Below are 22,633 nucleotides of genomic sequence, written 5' to 3'. Positions count from 1 at the left end.
GAAAAATCCGCCTCATCAACTACTTTTAGTGGGGATGCAGAAACAAAGTTGAGTGCTTCCGGCTGGTCAAGTTGACCGAAAGGATACTATCATACTGTAATGATTGTATTGTCTACATTAATTTCAAAATCAATAAAATTGGTTAAAAGACAGTTGATTGTAAGGATTTGTGGCTGTTTTTTGCTGGTTTAACCAGAGCTTAGCAAAAGTCTTCAACAGAACCATGGCGGATGACCTGTTCAAACACATTGCTCTTTTTTTCTGGTATACTGGATTTATGTTTGGTTCAGCAAAATGAGAGCAGGCTACAATTTCTGATTAGTTGCAGTTCTTTTATGAGGTGCCGTAGGAACCAGCTGTGAAAGTCATGGGCTGAGAGGATTTCTTCTTGTCTACTGTGATGATGCCTAGTAGGCCTTCTGTTCTTCCAATTGACTATGCATAAGACTGTCCAATGGGGCTTTGTCAGTATTACAACGTCAGTCGGGAGCCCTTCCACCCTCCCATGTAGGCAGTACTGCACTCCTGGTTCTAGTCCATGAGTTCCATGTATTTTCTGTTAGAAATATATCAGGGAGACTGGTCAGTCTTGCTACTTGTTTCGTCAACCATAATTTGTGTGGAAACATTGGGCAATCCCATCTCAACTGTTTCAAGCTTCTAATACCTCAAACTGGATGGACATCATGTTTGTGAAAAGCAAAGGGAGAATCTCCCTGGGGAGTGACCAAGGGGACTTACTGGGTGGGGTTGGGGGTGTCCGGGAGGGGAAGATCGGGGGTAGGCGGAATCTGGGGGAGACTGTAGCTCAGTGGATCTGTGTATGCACTTCCTCTGTACGCACGTCTTATGACCCTATACTGTTCAGTGATGTGAGCCCAATGGAATGTTGCACAAGTTAGCTGGAGGGAGGGGGGATGTTGTTCCTATAGTTTTTATAAGTTTCCCTAGTTTTGTCTTTCTTTGCACCGCTCTAGTGCTCCCGATCCATGGAGCCCCTGAATGTATCCCCATGGGCGATGCACCCTCCAGTACTCGTTAAGGGCTGCAGCAGTGGTTTCTGGGTTACAGAGCTCTGCATCCATAGCGCGCTATTGTTCAGGAGCCATATGCAATGGATGTGCATGTTTAAAATGACCATATCTGATGGGCGATGCTCGATGGCAGTAGAACGGACCGAGGGGGGATACCTAAACATGACGTAGATGATGTCAGGGAGCGATGGACTACTTTAACACAAGATATGGAATATTATATTGGTGCTGGGGTTCTGGGGGTGGGGTGGGGGGTAGAGGTTGAGATTAGTTTGTATGTTGTAAAGAAGATGATGTTATTATGCACCAATGACGCGGCTTTCGCGAGACGAATAATATGCATATGTGGCTGGAGTGTCCCACAGGCGATATTGGAGGGTCATATCCTAGTTTGGTGATATATATGAGTGGGGACATGTGCCGCCAGGCTATGTAATGTATGGTATAACACATTATGTTGTAATGTGTCTTTTCTCTTTCCTCAATAAAAAAAGTTATCCAAAAAAAAAAAAGCAAAGGGAGAATGCCAGCCTGATGACATATAGCTAGTGACTCAGTAGTGATGAATTATCAAGAGGATCAAAAATACTGGATGATATTCTAATGAATTTCAACAAAACGAATCGAGAGGGAACAATATCAAACCGAGAAGCCCAAACAACAAAGGATGACATTTCTTAGATTTCCTAAAGTATCACATTTTTAATACAAAAGCGCCTTGGAAGAGAGATTTGTGTAGTATGCATTCAAAATAAACAAGAAAAGGTTGTGCCAGTTTCTTGTGACTTGAACATGAACAAAGAAAATAAATAGGACAGTGGTAAGAAAAAGATGAGGAGCAAGGTAAGGAAGAACATGGATTAAAAGAAGAGGTGAAGTTGAGTCATGATAGAGGGAAATAGGAAAAAGGTATTGGCAAGGCCAACTCGTCCCACTTATAAAGATAAGGAGGGGTTGGTGAAATAGTAGTGACAAAAGCCACAGGTAAAGCAATGGGTCCATCTCCAGGACAGATGGATTCGGGGGTAGCAGGCAGCCGTGGCTTGACCCGTGGCTTTTGTTACTATTATTTCACCAAACCACTCCTTACCTTTCATACAAACGAGACGGTTTGTCATTGAAAATTGGCAAGAGATGCAGCCACTGTGCCAAGTCGGCAGAGAAACATTTTTAAGTTATTTCTGTCAGACACCTGCAACCTTTCTACAAAACATGGCAGAAAGCTGTTCCTCCTGACGGGATTTATATTTTGTAAACATTAGCACGCAACAGGGCATCTTGCAGCCTCGTATTAATTAACAGAAAGGCAACTATTGCTTTGTTTCTGCAGGTAACAGATGCAATGCATGCTTACATCTACATCAGCAGGTATATGCTTATTGTATGCACAATGAAAATTAACTGATTTGAAACGCTACAATGCACTGATATTTCTCTAAATAAATTAACAATTACTGTTTTAATGTCATAATATAAAGAACGTTTCTTTAACATGTAAACTAAAAAAATCTAGCAACTAACCCCCAGATGCATCAAGAACCCATTTTGCTATTCCTTATTAGCGAAAAATAACGATTCGCTAAAAAGGAATAGCAAAATGCTCTGCATGAAGAAATCACTAAAAAAATATCGATTTCTTAAAATTCCTTAATTGCGACTCGCAATTAAGGAATACCTCCCCATTCATTCCTATGGGCCATAGGAATGAATGGGAAGACAGTCTCAATTTGCGATTCTCAATTAGAGAATCGCAAATTGAGATTGCAATTTCAAGGGTGTCAGGGTGTCAAAATCTGCATATGGGTACATCTTGCACAGACACATGCTCTAAGGGCATGTTTGTGTGTAAAATGAAACTTTGAAAAATGCACTTTAGTGCATTTTTCAAAGTTTTTGCAAATTACCACGAAGTTCAACTTCATGGTAATTTGCGACCCCTATTAGCGAAATCGCTATTTTTTTAACTTTAATGCATTGCATTTAAGGAATCTCAATTTGAGATTCCTTAAATGCAAGTAATCGCAATTTTGCGATTTCTTAATTTGTGATTTTTGCATTTGGGATGATGCATCCCAAATGCAAAAGTACTGGTCGCAAAGGGGCAGATTCTGAGAATCTGCCCATTTGCGAGCGGATTTTACCTTGACGCATCTATGCCTAAATGACTAAAAACATCTTGTCTGGTTTCCCATGTTACTGGGATCTGTACTGGTAGAAGCACCTCTAATGATTGTTCTCAATCAAAGATGTGTTTATTTAGACCAATGGCCTTAAAATAGTACAGCATTAAAATATGGTAACAAATAATTATATAATAGTAATTTCCATCTAGTAAAACTTCTAGTGAATAATAACTAAACATTTTTTCTATATAGTGCCTGTTTCGGTCAACACTGACATATTGCCTCCTCAGCCCACATTAGAACTTTACACATGCAGACATGGATCCAACTGACCCTCCCCAGTCATTATGGAGTTTGATGGAGAACGTGTCGGTGGTCACAGGTACCAGCCCTCTCCATGACATCTGTGAAGAACATTTTGAACTTCTAGGACTTCACCAGGGAGAGCTGCACTCTGACGTGACAACACAGGGTTGAGCAGACTCCGTGCTGAGTCTAAGTCTCCCATCATGACGTAAACTCTGACTAGCTGAAAAGGGACACAGTGTGACCAGGATGGTGCCCGGCACAAATAAGCACTCAACATGCAGCTTTATTGCCTGGCACCAGTCTGGCTGAGTTCCATGCGTGGGGTCCGGGTCCCTGAATGTAGTGCACACAGGGAAGCCATAGCTTGCAGAACTGAACTACGGTAACATCTCACTCTCTCTCCCCTTTATTTTCCATGTCACGCCAGGTCACTCTGAAGGTGGCTCCTGCAGGAACAGCTCGTGATTGGAAGGGGCGCAAAGCAGGATGCAGGAGGCCTCCACTGCACCCCCAGGCCCACAGCACTCTCCTGTTCCTAGCACAAAGCATGCTCATCAGTACAGATTATATCAAACTGGTTGGTGCCCCCGTGAGGTAAGTCCACAAAATTGATCATGCTGGAGCGCAGTCTGTCGCATGGGCTATCCACTGGGAGGAGATGTATGTCTATCTCGCTGCCAAAGGCTATTCGTTACACAGTAGGATCCAGCCAGGAGAGCTGCGACCTTAGACGGAGAGCGAGGGCAGCAATAGCGGGGTGAGAACTCTTCCTGGCACAGCTTCAGAGCAGTGGGTAGGAGAGCAAAAGTAGAAGCGGTGAGGGGAATAAACTACCTGAGTTGGTGGGGAAATGATTTTAAAAAAGTAATAAATTAAAATCCAAATGGGGAGGAGAAGGGAAGGAAGCATGTATGAACCTGAGAGATGTAAAAACAAATCCAATCTAAATATAATGAAACCAAAAAGCTTCTCTGGGCGGATCAAACAAGAAAAGACTGACAAGAAAGCCGTCTAATCATGAGCAAGATATTGACTCTGAAAAATATTTTATACAAGCTGCCTGTAATGAGACCATACATGAGAGAAGCAGGCAGGAGAATAAAAGACTCAGGAGAAGTGGGCCATGGAGAAGAAAGAGAGGATCTCAAGAACAAGGGTCCCCACCATTTTAACATACGTAAGAAAAAATTACAGCAAGGGATGAAAACAGAATGCGCATGGTAGGAGGACCTAGTGAGACTGGAGATGAAAGAGAATGCAACAACAACAAGGTGATGGATTGTTTTAAATAATCTCAGCCACTGGAAATTGCTTGGGCCACCATCGTTTTTCACCCACCATGCAACTCTAGGTAAAGGCCACCTTATGCAAATCAGTACAGACTGCTCCTCATTGGAACAGTCGGTCTGGAAATGCCAGGCAATGACCCTTTTAGAAAGGACCACAAGGATTCCCAGGCCAGTTTCGATCTATTAGGCCTCATCTGTGAGGTATAGCTTGAGACAGCTTGAGTCGTATGGCACATGGTGTATGAAACCCGTATCTGACAATACCCATCAGGTTTAGTGTGTAAACTGCAACCACAACAAAGTGATGGAGGGAATGCACTGGCAATCATTTGGGCCACATTCCAGTCCATCATTTGTCGCCCACTATGCCTCTCTAGACAAAGGCTGCTCAATACAAATCAGTACCAACCCTGCTCCTCTTGGGAACAGTCCATCCCAAACTGCCAGTGGCACACCATCTTAATTTGCCAAAGGAATGCGAGTTAACAGTGCGCTGCCCTTGTTCAGATGGCAATGTGGGGTTTGAGTGCCAGTTAAAAGTGCACTGTTAAGTGAGAGGAATTTGACTGACGGAATAAAGCAGAGGGCAAAATACCAAGACATGAATGTTAAGTTAGCCAGGTCTGCAGTTTTAGATGCCTTTCCCCTGCGGTAAGGAGAAGGTGGTCTGTCTTTAATGAGTTGAGTGTCAAACAGATTCTTGTGATATAGGCTTCAAAAAGCACCACAAAAGAATGGAGTTTGTCAATGCCAATCATCAGAAGATAACTCTGTGACCTGTAGCTGGGTATCTTCATATCGATGAGTAAAAATAAACTCGAGGGTTCTCTCTAGACACTGATCATTATAGAGATAAGAATATAACAGTATGACACATCACAAGATAGAGGAAAGTGTTGGAATTTGAAATGTTTAATGGTAACAACATAATCATTCAGAGAGGAAAGAAGAGAGCAAATTCAGAAACATGGCCCACTCTACCAAACTCATTTGAAAGACCAAAAATGGCCAGCATACAAGCTGTACCTTTACCAAGACTATACAAAGCAACATTCAACACCTGTTCATTCGCTACCTTGGTCCTGCATCAAGGCCAGAAATCCAACTGCTAAGAGATTATCCAGGATTGTAGGCAATTTGATTGTGACATTGGATGGAAATACTTTTTTCATTTAGTTTGTGGAATACAGGACATATAGTAATTGGTCTTGTGAAAATCCATGGTCAGGTTTAGGTTTCTTAAATAAACTGGTTATTTGTCCAGGTTTAAATTAAGTCCCAAACATTTTTTGGGCCAGATGTTGATCGAGTCTTATCCTTAGAAATCCAGGTATATTGTTCTAGTACAGCACAAAAAGGCTGGACCCAATAATGTACATAATCCTTGCAATCAATATCCATGAATCTGAATTCCTTCTGCCATTTCTTGACTCGGGATGGAAAGATAGACAAGAGGGCCTGAAATGTACAGCAGACGTCCATCCCAGCATTCACATATGAAAGCTACCATTATTGCTACCTCTAGTCCATAAATGAAGAGAGGCAGAAAGGGCAAAATAGTGACACACTGTGAAAAGAACAGCAAGCAGTGATCCATGGATCCATATTTGGCTTCCATCCCCACAGATGTCATTCACACAGCAGAAGGTGACCCACATAAAGAGCTCCCAATGTGGTCAGTAATGTTTTGATTGACAATTACATTATATGAGCAATAACAAAGCCTGGTCTTGTGAATTGTAAGGAAGGGGAAGCCCCCTCTGTACTGTCCTCTTTCCCTTACAGTTTGCATGGAATGGCAATGTTGGCATTGTAAGTCTCAATTATATTTGCAACTCATAATGACATTTAATATATTGTGATGACTTAACACTCTTACACAGCCTGACACTTTGTGCAGTGCAGGCTTTCTTGAATGCCTTTAATCATTTTTAGAACAATTAAGAGTAGTTGATTAAGCATACTTTAACAAATTCTTCAGCGAATCCATCATTTGATTAGGAGGAAATTTGAATGCAGAATTGAAAGAGAGGAAGGGTATTTACGTCAATTTAATCAAAGAATGACCAGTTTGTTACGCTGGAGTATGGCTAGGCTTATCTACTGACTTTGTTGAAGTGTGTTGTTCTGTTCTTGCTTTTGCATGTAAGTACAAGCTGTGGCAACCTGCCTGTATTTGATATTAACTTGTTCAATGCTTCCTTTTTTCCACTAGCTGTTTTATCTGGCGACAGTACCTATGCTGTTCCATTAATTAGTGACAATATTTGAATATGCTACATTGCTTAATACAGGACACAACTTGTTATGCGTCTATTGGTTGTTTTTCTGTGCTACTTAAGGCATAGGTAACGTCTACTTTTTCTATTATAGCATTTACATAGCACTTCTTACCACTGATGAGGTGGGGAAGTGCTTCAATTTATCCATTATACTTGGTATCCTTTCAATTAGGATTCTGAAAAGGTTGAAGTGGGTTTTGTTTGTGCTATGGCCTATATGGGAGGTGCTGAGTAATATGTGAGGCACAAGGACTTGCTCTAAGAATTGTGTTGTGCCGTCACTACACAGAAACATGATTTTGTTTGTAGAAAATGTGATCATTGACACAATCATACATACAAATTCTTTCCATCCTTTAGAGTGGTATATATCAAAGGTACTCTATAGAGTCACCTATGAGCACCTAAGAGCACAAAAACTCCAATTCCAGGAAGCACCATGAATAACCAGTGACTATAGTATGTGCAGACACTCAGGAAGGACAAAAGCCCAATCCCTGAAATCAAGATTAAGCAATCAATGAGTACAACTGTCTTTCAATATTTTAATATGTGGACCCATTCACCTTTGCAAACTTATATTCTGCTGGACATTGTCAAACATATGGCTATTTGCCTTCTCAGCCCATCTGTACGGAAGGTGCTTTGGCACACTTGGAATTATTTGCTGTAGACATGTACATTTTTGACTTTTTTCCTATTTCTTAAACAAGGTGTTTGGCAGTTTTTAATTCCTCGCACAATGGGGTCTGTTATGGTTGGACACAACAGCCAGGAAAGTCATCCAGAAATAAAGCAAAGCATGATTATGATTGAGAGACACAACTACCAGTTATGCCACAAACTGTATTTTAGGTCCTTAAATGCAATTTATGTGAACAAGGGACCAGAGTTCCATCAACCACTGAGCTCTTAACACACTGCAGATTAACAGGCCTCCTGATCTCCTGTGAATAGGAGAATCCCTCATTCATCGGAGTCATAACACTTTTAAGTGGCAATGACCAAACTACACCATATTTCTTGCCCTAACTCATGCCGTGTGTGCGGGGCTGTCGCACATATAACTGTACAACTAGGACTTACGCAAAGATTGTACATACAGAGGCACTGAGCACAATTTAGAATAAAAATGTATAGATTAGGGCCTACAAAGGCATTTTAGAGTCTGTAAATTAGTATTCCAGATGTACTCTTTTACTGCCTCTTTCATGCCTTTGTTAGCCTCAAATCATCTAAAATATTAATAAAGTGGGAATATTCAGGGTCCATACACGTACAGTTAGAGCAAATAGAAAGAATTATGCCATCAGTGCACTTTCACAATTGAAAGTTTGATGTTTTAGTGTCAATTCACAAAGGCATGTAAGAGTACGTAAAAGAGTACTCCGTTAGTACTAGTTCCCTTACTCATAAATAGTTTTGTGAATGAGCTTCAATGCCTTCTTTTTTTACTATGCATGTAACAATCCTGATATCCAGGTATAAATGGTCCTCAATGAGTACATGCGCCTTATGCCTGGAATATCTGATGTATGACAACAACTTAAGTCATGAATAACAGAAGAAAGGCTATGTGTGGCAGTGCACATCTGTCAGTATTATTGCATTGCGGAACTGCTCTGTACTAGTCGAAACCGCTGTCACCGAACCACAATAACCACACACGTGAGTGTGTCAGGGTGAACACTGAGTGAGGTCACTTATTCTTATGTCAATGTGCCAAATGTCAGGCAATGTCATAGGAGCAAGGAGCCTGGGATATCACTACCCCGATGGTGCTAACCACGTTATGTCACTGCACAAAGATAAAAATTGATACTTGTATAGCGCACTACTCACCCGCAAGGGTCTCAAGGCGCTTGTACGAATACCGCTGTGGAACCCATCCTGGCTTTCCCTGTGAGGCGTCCACTCCTGGGCACCCCCAAGGTGGAGGCCAGGCATCCTTAGCGTTGTGGGGGCCGTTGTGGGGATTAAGCAAGCTATTGCCCAGAGTTGCAGAGTGGGACTCCATGATTGGAATAGGCACCGAGGCGAGAATTATCAGGTCCGTGGAATTTTGAGCCCAAGACCCGCCGAGGCGGGGAATTGAACCCTGGTCCCGGGCTAGACCTCTGCATCAGGGTCTGCCGCTCTAATCATTGAGCCACACTTCTCCAAAGATACTGTGAAATTGTCCCGACCCATACATTGCCGCTGCAACATTCTGGCATGGTGGAATAAATTGGACAGTGTAAGTTAAAGAAACCATCCCAACAGTCCACACTTTTATAGCATGCTTCTGTCACTGCCACTCTCTGTAGTACTTAAGGCATCAAATTAGGCAGATATTTAAAAAAAAAACCTTTCACAATGCCTATATAAAAAAACGATAACAATTACATTGCCCCGAATAAACCACCTTAAGAAATAATGTACGTACAGAAGAGCGCAAGCGCTTGTCAAACAACAGAGACACCTCAAATAGACCTACGCTAAAGAAAGACCGCCGCATAATTTGACGCTAATAAAAGACGCTGAAACAGTGACCGCGCATGCGCAACATTGAGGAACAACGCACACACAGGAGCATGCGCAGAAAGAAGACGCTTACGTAAGGCGAACACGAGTGAAAACTGACAAAGACCTTATATGGCCATAAGGAAACCTCAGTTAGCCAATTATGTAATTAAGTTTACCCGGGAAAAGGTATAAAACCCCGACTACTAGAAAACTTCTGGCATTACCATCGGAGCCATGAAGGGATCGATCAGGAGGTATTTCCTCGTAGAAATCGTGAGTAGTAAGGTCCGAGGACCGCGAGCAGTGTCTCCACTACGTTACTGTAAGTAAAACTGGGACCTGAATATGCCTTTCTTTTCCTAAACAGGTGCTAGTTAGCACACCAGATCCTGACGCGTGACTCATGAGGCATTGTCTTCAACACCAAAACAGTATGTTGTGAATATGTAATGGCATGATATTTTTCCTCTTCCCTTTACAGGGACACAACACAACTTTGTCTTTTCCTGTTGACCAACAATGGTGTAACGGCCAGAAAATAATTTAAAAACACCTGAACTAAATTTTCTTTATCAAGTGTGTATTCTATGTTATGTGTCAGTATGTCTAGTGTGTGTTCTTTTTCAAAAAAAATGTTAATCCCACGATAAGCACTGAGATACAGTTATAGTATATCACCTGTAACCACTGGACATTTTACCCATGGATATGGAGAGGTAGACTACCAGAAAAATGTTTTTGTCTTCTTTCCTTTACAGGTTGATCAACAGATTACGTTCTTTTTTGCTAGGTACATTGTTTTTACCTGCACTGTAACTTTTTCCTCACTTTTATTAGAAAATTCTAGTATTGGTTAGAGAAACGTGAGTAAGGTGGGGATTTGTGCACCCCGTCCTGAAGAAGGTGCTTCTAGCACCGAAACATGTTGACGCACCCCAAAAGGAGGTAACGCACATTACCAGCGTAACAACCTCCCACCCATATTTTAACAGTACCAGCCCGGGGGCTTATTAAATAATTTTTAGTCACCCCAAGAGCCAGGTCCTTTTTAACTTTCACTAATTCCCAAACCCCACAACACACTCACACATATAAAAAAAAACCTCACCAACACCACACATAGTCTATCAAGTGCTACCGCATATCCGTAGGTCGCAGCACACCGTACCCCGTAGAGGGGTACGATGACCCCGATGATGAAGCATGACACCAAGAGCCTGTTGGTGTGTGAGGGGACCTAAAAACAAGAAAGGTGTGCCCCACTGCGGAGGATACACCCACAGTCTAAGAGATTGGATTCTATTTGTTTATGTACTTAAGGCTGCAGCCCTCTCTCGCCACTATTGGAGCAGTCACAATTCGTACAAGTGTTGGCCTCATATTCCTCACCCCCTTGAGTTGGGCATTCATAAGTAACTCTGGGTAGAATAACAGACAAGAATGAGTGTTTCTGTATAAATTTCCCCCAGACTCACTCAGAGATGTTGGAAGCTTTTGAGCAGCTGGAGTCAACATTTGAAACCTGGAAACTTGCAATCAGTTCTGGCCTGGAAGCCAAATTCACCCTGGCAAAAAGCATCAAACCTTCCTGTCCATCCAGCTACAAAGACGGCCCAAAACGTGCAGCATACCAGGTATCTTCCATACATAAACTCCAACCAGTATCACTGGGAGCTCTCAGAATGAGCCCTCACATGAAAAGGTTCCATCTATGAAGCAGCGATTGAGATTCACTAGTTTGGCAGACTGAAAACTTTCCAGTCCAGCTCTGTCATTGATTTTTGATTCCTGCATTATTGCTATAATAAATAATCCATGCAGAAACTCTTTAGTAGGCTTGGGAGAAAAATACTTCATGGAACGCATGCATACCTTTCGAAATGAAAAAAACATGCATTAGTGCTGTGGTACCTGGGGAGGGGTCGTGTACTTCCTGTCCTGCGGAGTCCACATCTTGTGCAAGGAATCTCGCGAATTCTCAGTTAACAGCCGCGATTTTCGACCTGGGTGTCGACCTTTTAGATCTACATCCTCGTAAGGATTCTCCTTCGTAGAATCTCCTGAAACAATGTTGAAAGAGAAGCAAGATTACTACAAAAAAATACGCAGACATGGAGTCCAACTCACATCCAGTTCTGCGTTCACATGAGTTATTTTACCGTCTGCAGCAGGATCAGTCTGAGGCACAGATCTGGCCATGGTGTTGTGTATACTCATAACATTTCTCAAGACTTGTCATTGAGTGTTTTCAGCTGGTCCGTTTTGGATCGGGGTCATTTTACAACGTGGAGTGTTTTTCTGCCCGCATTCAATCATGTTACATAATTCGAAGCTAACCCATACCTCAGCACTTTTAACAAGGATGCTGAAACGTCAGCATCAACACGGTGGCGCCAAATAAGAAAGCGCCACAGTTTGCACTGCTACTGCATTTCATATCCAGGGCACAAGTCCTAAAAAAATAAGTGGGGAGACTAACCTAGTTAGGCAGTATGCAAGTGACATCACAGTGCATGACATGACGGCATGCAACATCACGGCGCATGACATCACACATGGCATCACATGATGTGACATCATAGAAAGTGGCATCACGATCCACGACTTTACAGGAAGTGGCATCACAGAAAGTCACATCAGATCTAAAGCCCTCACATATATGTTTAGCAGGTCTATCATGTGTACGTTTGAGTGCATTGCGAGGATAATAGCACAGTGAGCTATGGAAGATTATATGTGACTTCTACACCTTGCAATCCCCCAGTTTTATGTAACACATCCTGTACATTCATTTACAAACGTATATCATTTATTGTGCATGTAACATGCACGTGTTGATGTAAAGCGCTCTGACACTGCATTGGGATGAGTAGGGCTATACAACAAAAAAATTGTGGTACTTAAATTATTTCAACGCCTACTTAGGGGAAGTAAGCTCTATATATAATGCCATTTGCTTTGTGTAAATACTGGGAAAGACCAACACATCTGACATTCTTACAGTGCATGCATATCTCCTAAACAGGGACTGAACAAAGTGAAAAGCTGCCTCTCTTAAGTATGTGTGAAGTACTTACAAAGAGTGAGCCTTTGTTTTCCCTCTGCTTCATTTGCATCTAGGTGTGAGGCTCTAGACTGCTCCCAGCCAAGAGACTCGAACAAAAGGAGGCCTGTTAACCCCTCAAATTCGGCCTTTGTTATAGGCCCAGCAGGAGTATTAAATTAGAAAGCCCCGTCCGCGCCTGCACGTTGTTGCTTGTTGCAGAAGGAAACCAGACACTGTGCAGGCGCTGCTGAAAGTGTCCGTGTTTGGAAATTACACCGGGACGAGTTCAGCGCATTATTCAGTGGGACCCAAATTCTTAGCAGGGTGGACAGCGTTCACTCTGTGAAAAAAGTGGGAGGACGCGTACCCCCGAAGTGCCCTGTACATATCCTGTACATATCCTATGATTAAGTTCACTGTCATTTGTCCATTGACTGGTCTTCAGGCGCGTAGCTTCAAGGGGGAAAAGGGGAGTTTGGGATGTTACAGCCCCCTAATAAATGTATTTTCTGATAAATAGTTGGGTCAGTTATGATGAGATGTCAATCAGATTTCATCAGTAAGTTTTACATACACACAGACAAAAATGCACACACACGCTCTCCCTCTCTGGTTTGAAAATCCTCAAAAATGTTGCTATATAAAAAAACAAAATATTGTGTTTACTCTTTCATTACTCCTGCCAATCAGAATTCCTCTTCCTTTCCACTGCCCCTTAGACCCCTTTCATGCACCCTGCTTGTCGTATAATGTAACACATTATATGCCACACTGATTGTTGGAAAGTCTGAAGTTCACCCCCCCACCCCCCCAATCTTACTGACCAAGCCACTCCCCTGCTTGCCTTTACCCTCCAAAGAAGGGAAGTGCCTCCCATAGAGTTCAGTGGAAGCACCTACCCTGAAAACCTCCCTTATCCTCCACAAATATTATTTTTATCTTCATTGATTTCGATGGAATCACCCTCCACAACCCTTCGCTCTCGCCCACCCTGGAGACTCAAATGCGGAGAGGTATATAATATAGTGCTTTTTCACCTGCTCTTTTCCGTGGATGGATAGCATGCTACTCTGTTAGATTTGGGCAATGGGTTAGCTCACAGGGATGAATACACTTAGATTCTCAGCCACAGGCACATTAAAAACAACATGGCACTGCAGGTGCGTCCTGGCCCACTGAGGTGGGCATAAACGGGTTGTACTTTTAAACAACAACACGCTTCTGTTCTCCAGAAACTGAACTTAATGTGTGATATTCTGTTTCATTCCCAGAAACACAAAATAGCTTTTTTTGAATAAATATTTGCTTTCAGTTTCAAGAAGGCCGTTCTGCTATGTCAACTAAATTTGCTTTAAACCCAAACACCTTTGCCTGTCCCACAAAAACAGTTACAAAGCTGTCATATTACGAGAGAAAAAACAATCAACGTTAAAATACAGCAAAACAACAAAAACAAAAATACGATAACAATCAACCTTCTCCCCAGTGATCTGTCTTGGCCTGGGCAGCGCTCCTTTTGCTCCGAAAGTCAATAGGAAAAGCAGCCCTTCTTCAAATTGAAGATCTTCGCTCTAGGGGGATACAATGTCCTACAAAAGCCTATTGCAGTTCAATATTCCACAGACAGAGCTCATCACTGTAGTAATGAGGGCTACACAATAAGTAGGTTCAAGCAGGATTTATTGATAAGAAGGACAGCTTAAACAACCACAAATCATCTAGGATTTCCTTCAATTTGGATCTGTAAGCTAAAGGGACATTTCTTACCCTGTGTCTGACAGGAACAGCATTATCATTAAGAACAATTTTGTGCTTGAAATCAATGTATTTCCCAAGTTTGTCGTTAAAAATCTCGGGAAATTTCTCGAGTACACTCTTAGTGAAATCTGGGTTAATAGAGGTATTCAAAGTTAAATTGACTAGCGAGTCAGTAACATGTTTTTCATAACGGGGCTCTTCAACATAAACAGGTGGAACAGAATTTGGGTCCAACTTGATACCTAAGGCACGTTGATGAGGCCAACCAAGTAAAGAAACGCCCTTAGTGGCAACATAAACCTTAACTCTGACATCCCAGTTTTTGAAAAATAATTTAGCCCAAAAGAAACCCTCCAATGCAATCCTGCGTCCTGTGTAACCACCAGGATATATATCTGGACTTAAGAGTTCCCTATTGTGCCAACATTTTTCAAAAATATCCTTGCCAATGATCGTGTACCAAGCACATGAATCGACAAAAATGTCAATAGGTTTGTCGTCCACGAGGATTGTACAGGAAGGAAAATTATTCTGAATACATTCATCAACAGAAAGTATACAATTTAGACTATTCAAAACTTCTTCTTCTTCAGGAGAAATATAGTTAATCCTTTGACCAGATCTACATACATTACCGAAGTGTCCTTTCTTCTTACATTTGATGCATACTTTATCCCATGCAGGACAACCCTTGTAGTTGCCAACATGGTTAGTGCTACCGCATCTATAGCAAACAACTGTACCTTTCTTGGTAAAACTCTTATTATCATTAAAATTCTTAACATATTCTTTCTTAAATGCAGGCTTAGGATTAAAAGTATTCGGAGAGGATTTAACAATGGCAACTTCAACATCTGGAACATTAGTTTTTAAATTTTTCCCTCTTATCTCAGATACAAAAATTTCAGAGTGTTCTATACCCTTAGCTATGTTTACAACTGCAGCAAGGGTAGTCTCAGTACCTAACCAAAGTCTTTCTTGGATCTTTTTACTTTTGGTTTTCATCATGATTTGGTCTCTGAGAACTTGCTCATATGATATGGTTTCGAAAGAGCAAGTGCAAGCAAGAGAGCGTAAAGCTGCCACGTAGTCCTCTATTGTTTCATCCTGTTTCTGTTCACGAGAATAAAATTTAAACCTTTCCATCACAGTATTTATCCGTCTACCAAAACGGATTTTCATTTGCTTTGAAGCTTTATTAAACACATCCATATCACCAGCATCTTCCAAAGGTGGTAAATTATCAAATTCTTTTATTCCTGCTCCACCAAGGCAATGTCTTAGAAGTGCAAGTTTCCTTTTTGCGGAACAATCCTCTTTTTCCAAAACATCCACATAGGCAATAAACATGGGAAACCAGAGATCCCATTCAATAGGAGGATCGCCCGCAATTTGAAGAAAATGAGGTGGTGCAGCAATGTTAGACATTTGTAGATATAAATTAGTGCAAGAAGAAAATCTGAATCATAAAATGCAATTAATTGGACATGAAGACCTAAAAATAGAGAAATTAATATAGTTGGTGTGCAAATCACCGTAGTAGAAGATTTGCTGAATTGGAGATCAGAATTCTCAAATATTGATGTGTTAGAGTAATAGCGTTAAAAGCTTTTAAAATTTCCAAAAAAAAAAAAAAAACCAGAAAAAAAAATTCGTTTTCCTCTCTTTAATTGTTGTTGAAGTCTTTGACCATAAGCGTTATTTAATAAGCGTTGTTTTGTGAAAAGGAACACTGAAAACGCTGTAGAAATAGGAGAGCAAGGAAAACACGAAGAAAATGCTTCAGACTTAATCAAGATGGCCGCCGAGGACGTCAACAATACGCGATGACGTGCGCAGAGACGCGTCTGATGAGAAACTCCAGACAAACAATGGCGATGAAGCAGGGTGAAGAACGCTCATGGGACGCCTCGTGAGTTCGCAAAGCAAACGAACTGCAAGGCGCTCGAGAGGCGGAGCGCTCGAGGTGAGTTTTTTTAAATAAAAATATGGAGCTGAAAGACGCTCGAGCGACGCTCGAGAAAAGTCTTTAAATTGTAGATAAACACTTCGCATAAACTGTGCAGGGTCTTTACTTGTCAAATTAGGATGACACCGCTCGATGATGCGGTCGAAAAGTAAAGGCACAGAGAAGCGAATGAAATATAAGTAGAAATGACTCACGTTTGAGCAGGCTCACGTTTAAGGATCAGACAGGTATAAATGATAGTCCACGATCTGTCCAGAAGACGGAGAATCCTCTCAGTAGATAAGCAGGGAAAAAAAAACGTTCTTCTAGTAGCCAAAATCCGATATTAGTCAAAATAGGAAGAAGAGTAAGCGAGTGAACGCTGCCTTCAATAGAATCACTGCTCCCGACGTCGCCAATAATTGTGTAGTAATGAGGGCTACACAATAAGTAGGTTCAAGCAGGATTTATTGATAAGAAGGACAGCTTAAACAACCACAGCTGCAAAGAGATGTCTTCATCATAACAAGCTCAGCAACAGATCACAGTCAAAGGAAAACATTCTAAAGACCTAACACTCTACTGAGTGACATAGGGAAATTCCAGAGAGCATGAGGTAATGGAATACCACAATCACCAATGATTTCTGTGCTCATGTTGATTGGAAATACAGAGAAACGACTTGAAGAAAAAAGCCTGAGGCCATCATGGCCTATGCAGAGCTACAATCATTAAATCATCTCCCCACTGATCCCCCAAACACTATGTTTGAAACCTTGCTCCTCTCATATACTCTATGGACCACCTCTGAGTCACCCCTCAAGTCAGTAGCGAAACACAAAGTGATGGGATCTCTTGGTAGAACGTGGTGAGGGGTCCCTGAGACTCCCGTACCATACAGATTTACTAGGCATTAGGCAAAATGGCTGTAAATGAAGGGTGGGCCACTACGCAGCAAGAGATTCAGGGACCAGTGTTACACCCCTTTCTCAAGTGAAGAAACCCTCCTATAACCCAAAAGACTGCACGTGATGCTTCCAGCTCTCAAATGTTCTGCCCGGAAGCAAACAAACTGCAACCAACATTCAGCATGGCTGTGCCCTGGCTGCAGCAAGCCTTCTATTCTCACTTGCATTATAGGAGACTCTCTTGTTTCGATCGTCTTCTTGAATGATTTTCACATAAACACAGATTCTTTAATGCACACGTCACAAATAGCCATTGCAGTGGTGGGCAGAGAGTCGCATGCATATTTAATAAAAAACAAAAAAGCAACCCAGCAGAATGAATTGTGTAAAAGGAGTGCTGGACGATGCAGATCTATTTTTTCATCAACTTTTACCTTCCACAGTAAAAATTCTAATGACTCCTTTTTAGTGGAAGACGCCAAATAGCATATTGTTACAACTCACCGAGCTAGTCGCACACAGATAAAAGATGATTTCTGATTTGCCTGAAATCACCTACCACCATAACTAATAATTATCGAAATAACCCACATTTACTCTTCAGATATATATCCCAGAGGGTAAACCGTAAAGGATTGTGCAGCAACACCATCTCATTGAATACAACAGGGCTACCCAATAATCCCCAGGAAACTGGGTAAAGACTTAAAGCAATCAAACAAGAAGCTCCTGAAGGAGCATTTTTTTCATTGAAGTTTTGGAAACTTTTTAAATCAACCTATGTGATAGTTATCAAATGAATCTAACCACTAACAATCTTAAAATAACTTCAGTGAAGGAATCAGTTTAATAAAGGGTACTCCAAGTAGATCTTCAAAAAAAAAATACAATATAGAAGATTATTCAACACAATATATATAATGAACAATATATATAATGAACACACATTTGTATATAACTGAATGATCGTGAAGGGTCAAGGGTGAAGGGTCATAAAAGCACAACCGTCATCCAAAATAATCACTGGATATTAATCACAATTCATTGAATGGCGACCATAGGTAACGGGTAAATCTACCCAACCAATACATATCTCTTAAACCATAATTCCTTCAGAGATGAATGTCCTTTCAAATTATGGTTGTTCAAATACTGTTCAGAGGGGATGCGTCATCAACGTTTCAGTCTTTTAAGGCTAGAAAGTCTGCAAAACCATCTTCAGGACAAAGTGTTGAAGGGTGCCATCAAGACCGACCAGTTTCTAATTTTAGGGAATAAATAAAGTTACAGGTAGAGGAACAAAACAATCAATTAACCTGGAAATTCAAAGCAATATTCACAGTGCCATAGAGTCACATCTATAGTCAATCAATAGAGCTAGGTCTCAATGGATCAGACCAGCGTCAGTCAAAGGGAACAGGAATGAATGAATGAATCAGGACTGACCCTGCCGCAGAGGTGCAGACACTAACTCACCATTACCAGTACAGAGCAGATAACACTGCAGGCACATTCATGAGATCATCTGGCAGTTACAAGAAGCAATCACCAAACTTTTGGTCCCTTATGGCCTCCACAATGCCCTCATCTACTACCAATACAATTTCCTCTCATCAAACTCAGATCACCATAATGCATATCATCACCTTAGTTTTCCAGACAGGGTCTCATCAGAAAGTATGCCCTATCCCAACTAGACTTCCGGCATTCCCTGAATGCTGGCCACAAAGCAATGAAACTGAGCTAAAAAATACATAGAATTCTAAAATTTGCAGTACAATTCCCCTGCAGCATCTGCATTTAAGCTTTTTCTAATAGACATAAGATATGTTTCCACCATATAGACATGAAGATGCAAATTAAAAAATCCGTTTGGAAGTTTTTGGGTGGAAAACCACACTGCTCCATTCTTTGTGACATCAACAGTGAAATAAAATATATTTGCAGCATCTTCAGAATCTTTGCAAAATGTCACTGATTGTGGTGCAAGTGACCTTCATACCTGCTTCTCTCACATTTTATGGTGGAGGGGGCCTCTGCACTTCCTTCTCTCAGGAATTATGGTGCAGGTCATTTTACTACTATATATATATATATATATATATATATATATATATATATATATATATATATATATATATATATATATATATATATATATATATATATATATATATATATGTACACACACTGAGACTTTGTAGTTGTTGTTAGCCATCACATATTGAGGCATAAGCCTTCTTACTAGATACTGCTTTCACGTTTTCTGGCATAGCCCAACTTCCTGGATAGATGCTGCCTTTATATATCATGGCATAGCCAATCTTCCTTTAAGTTGCTCTAATGAATTATGGTGTACGACATTATTTCAATGGCTGCTCCCACAAATTATGGAATATGACATGTTCCTAGTGGCTGCTCTAATATATTTTGATGTAGGACATCATCCTATTGGCTGCTCACACATATAATGACATAGCATGTCTTCCTGGATGCTAATCTACAATGTTATGACACAGCCCATCTTCTTAGATGCTGCTCTCACATGCTATGGTATAGTCTATCTTCCTAGGCGCTGCCATCACGTTATGGTATTCAACATCTTCTTAGCTGCTGTTCTCACATATTATGACATAGCCCATCCCCCTGGAGGCTACTCTCACATATTATGGTGCAAAACATCTTCTTAGTGGCTGTTCTCACATATAATGGTTCAGCTGACCATCCCAACTGCTGCTGTCACATACTAGCACATAGTTAGACTTCATACTTACTGTGCTCACATAATATGGTACAGGTGACCTTCACAGTAGCTGCTATGAAATTTGTAAGACATTTCCCAATTGCCCAGACACAAACTGTGAACTGCTATCACAACAATCCATTACAACACAATTATCCTTTTCTAGTCTTATACTACAGGTTCTTTCAAGCAGAATCCACTATAGTCTAATGCTCAGCAGTAGGACATACGTTCATAATCTATAATTCAGTGCTAGTGTTACAGCACATGGTCGCACTTTCAACATTTTAAGATCACACTGGGCTGTTTGGCCCATCTCATGATGGGCTTAAAAAGCACACGCCGCTGAAGAACAGTGGCAATCAGCACCCAAGGTTGAAGTTCCCGACAATGATTCATGCGCTATCAAATCTGTTGCCGCATGAAGGCCTTGGGTTAGTGGCAGCCCATCAGTGTGGATGTCAGAGCTCTGCACCCTCCTTTTCCAGTGCATGATGAGTGTCTGTCAGGCTGAGCAATAGTCAGTCTGACAAACACTCTTTCTATCAGGGTCAGAAACCAGACGCTGTACATGCACTAATAAGCTAAGGTTTGCAGGGATGCAGATCTCAAAGTCCTGAGGACAGTGACATCATCATTCAGGAAAAGTCCTATGAGCATCCTCACCTTGATGACAAGACAGCGAATCACAGCCCAGAGCACCTTAGGTTTTAGCCCAGAAGTTCTCAGGGCTGACCTTCTATCAGCAAGGTCACACACCACCCTTTTTCCAACCCATCACAGAGTGGAGTGGGATCAGCATGTTTCACTGACCCAACCCCATCCTGTGATGCGTTAGGAAAGACCCTCCTCTTATTGGATGGCAGTTAACAAGGTTAGCCAATGAGAAGAGGCAGCAGGATATTCCTCTTTCTGCTACCTGTCCGAAACCGCTACCTCCGTCCCGGGTATTGATGGTTCTCGTTTACACCTCCCTCTGGTACCCATTTAATGTTTGGGTGCATATATGTATGCATGTTTATATGTATGAATGTGAATTTGAACACATGTGCTATGCTTGTGAAAGGATTGATAAAAGAGTGTGTGTGGGTGTGTTTGTGAGTGTATGAGTGTGAGTATATGCACATGTGGGGTGCTTGTGGATGGGTGAAAGTGATTATGTGGGTGTGTGCCATAGCGTTCAATTACTTTACATACCAACATTTATGATAATTGATATGTCAAGATGGCATAATGACCAAACACAGCAGTCATAAGCACGTAGGTACTTTCGCTCTCTACATATGCACAATAAGGGAGCTAATGGTAGTACTCTGCACTTTGTTACCTGTTATTTTGGGTTCAGACGAGGCCTAAATACACACTTCAAACAATTCTGTATTTAAGACTATCTTAAATACTGAGGATTGTATATGGTAGAGGAAGGAGTATCAAGTAGGGAATATCGAGATACCACAGTAGCGACAGTTAAGTATATATAGGCAATATGAGTTGACTATACTTACCTTTACATATATGTAGCTTGATGATGTATATCTTCAAAGTACATCGATGTAGAGACATGAATAATACATCTATTCTTGAGTATCTAAACTTACATCCAGGATATTTTGGTCCTTGGCTACGATATTCTGGTATCTCGATGTTCCCTATTCGTTATTCCAGTCTACAACTATTGTAAGTCAAACTATGGAGACAGAAATATCGTCTAACATAAATATTGTGTCCCAAATATAATTTACAAAAATATTATCCCATTGAGAGGAGATAGTTTTGTAGACAATTTTGCAGACGGTACATGAATATCAAACAATATTCTGACAATATGCCGGTACCACACCATTACTGAGAGGATGCAGATGACACAGAAGTGAGACATGAGTGATTTCCAAAGGAATGGACCTATAGGCTCAAAGGAATGGAAACTCAAAGGCCGTCAGCTGTTTCCTGCCATAAGGAGGTTAATCTTGGCTGAAGATTAACTGCAGGCAGAAACTTGGCAAGGGAGAAGATGGTGGATGAAGGAGAGGACTGGATGGACTGAACCTTAAAGACCATGGTGTGTTACTTGCATAAGGCCCTGCTTTTGGCAGAGATCCAGCCATAGGCACTGAAAGTAGGGGTGCTGCAGCACCCCAGAAATAGTCGTGCTGGGGTTCCTAAGGTGAATGAGCAAAGGATGTCTGTAAACGTTGTGTTTATTTTGTCATATTTGTTGTGTGTTCAAAGACAAAGGTCAGTCGTCATGGCATTGTCCTCTGAAAAATTCCTGCTGGGGTGTACTTTTATTTCTCTGACTGCAAAGTGAGAGGATTTTGTAGAAGAGTTCCAGGTGACTATGCTGCAGGGGTACAGAAAACAATGGAAATACTGCAAGAGGCCAGTTGTATTCTAACACACATTTAAATATCGGTAAATTAACTATACACCTAATTCAAATTACATCAGCAATTAAGCAGAGACAAAATGAAGCACTTTTTATAATTCAGAAGTGCGATGGAAATAGAGATCTTAGTAGGATCTAAACAATAAAAAAATATATATAGATCAAAGAAAACAGTTCACAACTTCAAACAAATGAAGAGACAAAACAAAGGAAAGGTAGACGTGTGTGTGCAGGAGATGTGCCATACTGAGCGAAACTGAGAAGCAATCCAAACAAGAAGCTCACAATGGGGGCATTCAGTG

General features: G+C 41.2%; 1 protein-coding gene across 3 annotated transcripts in view; it reads right to left on the bottom strand.

Annotated features, from left to right (window-relative positions):
- DENND2B (DENN domain containing 2B) overlaps positions 1–22,633 on the bottom strand; it is a 1,017,138-nt gene that overhangs the window by 304,125 nt on the left and 690,380 nt on the right. For all 3 annotated transcript variants that reach the window (XM_086955999.1, XM_086955998.1, XM_086956000.1), the window contains one exon: positions 11,454–11,602. In XM_086955999.1, the coding sequence (XP_086812125.1) occupies positions 11,454–11,602 (149 nt within the window). The remainder of the gene's footprint in view (positions 1–11,453; positions 11,603–22,633) is intronic.

This window comes from Lissotriton vulgaris, chromosome 2_1 (assembly GCF_964263255.1).
Source record: "Lissotriton vulgaris chromosome 2_1, aLisVul1.2, whole genome shotgun sequence".
In the NCBI taxonomy this organism is placed as follows: Eukaryota; Metazoa; Chordata; class Amphibia; order Caudata; family Salamandridae; genus Lissotriton; species Lissotriton vulgaris.
This window is presented reverse-complemented; position numbering and strand designations above follow the sequence as displayed.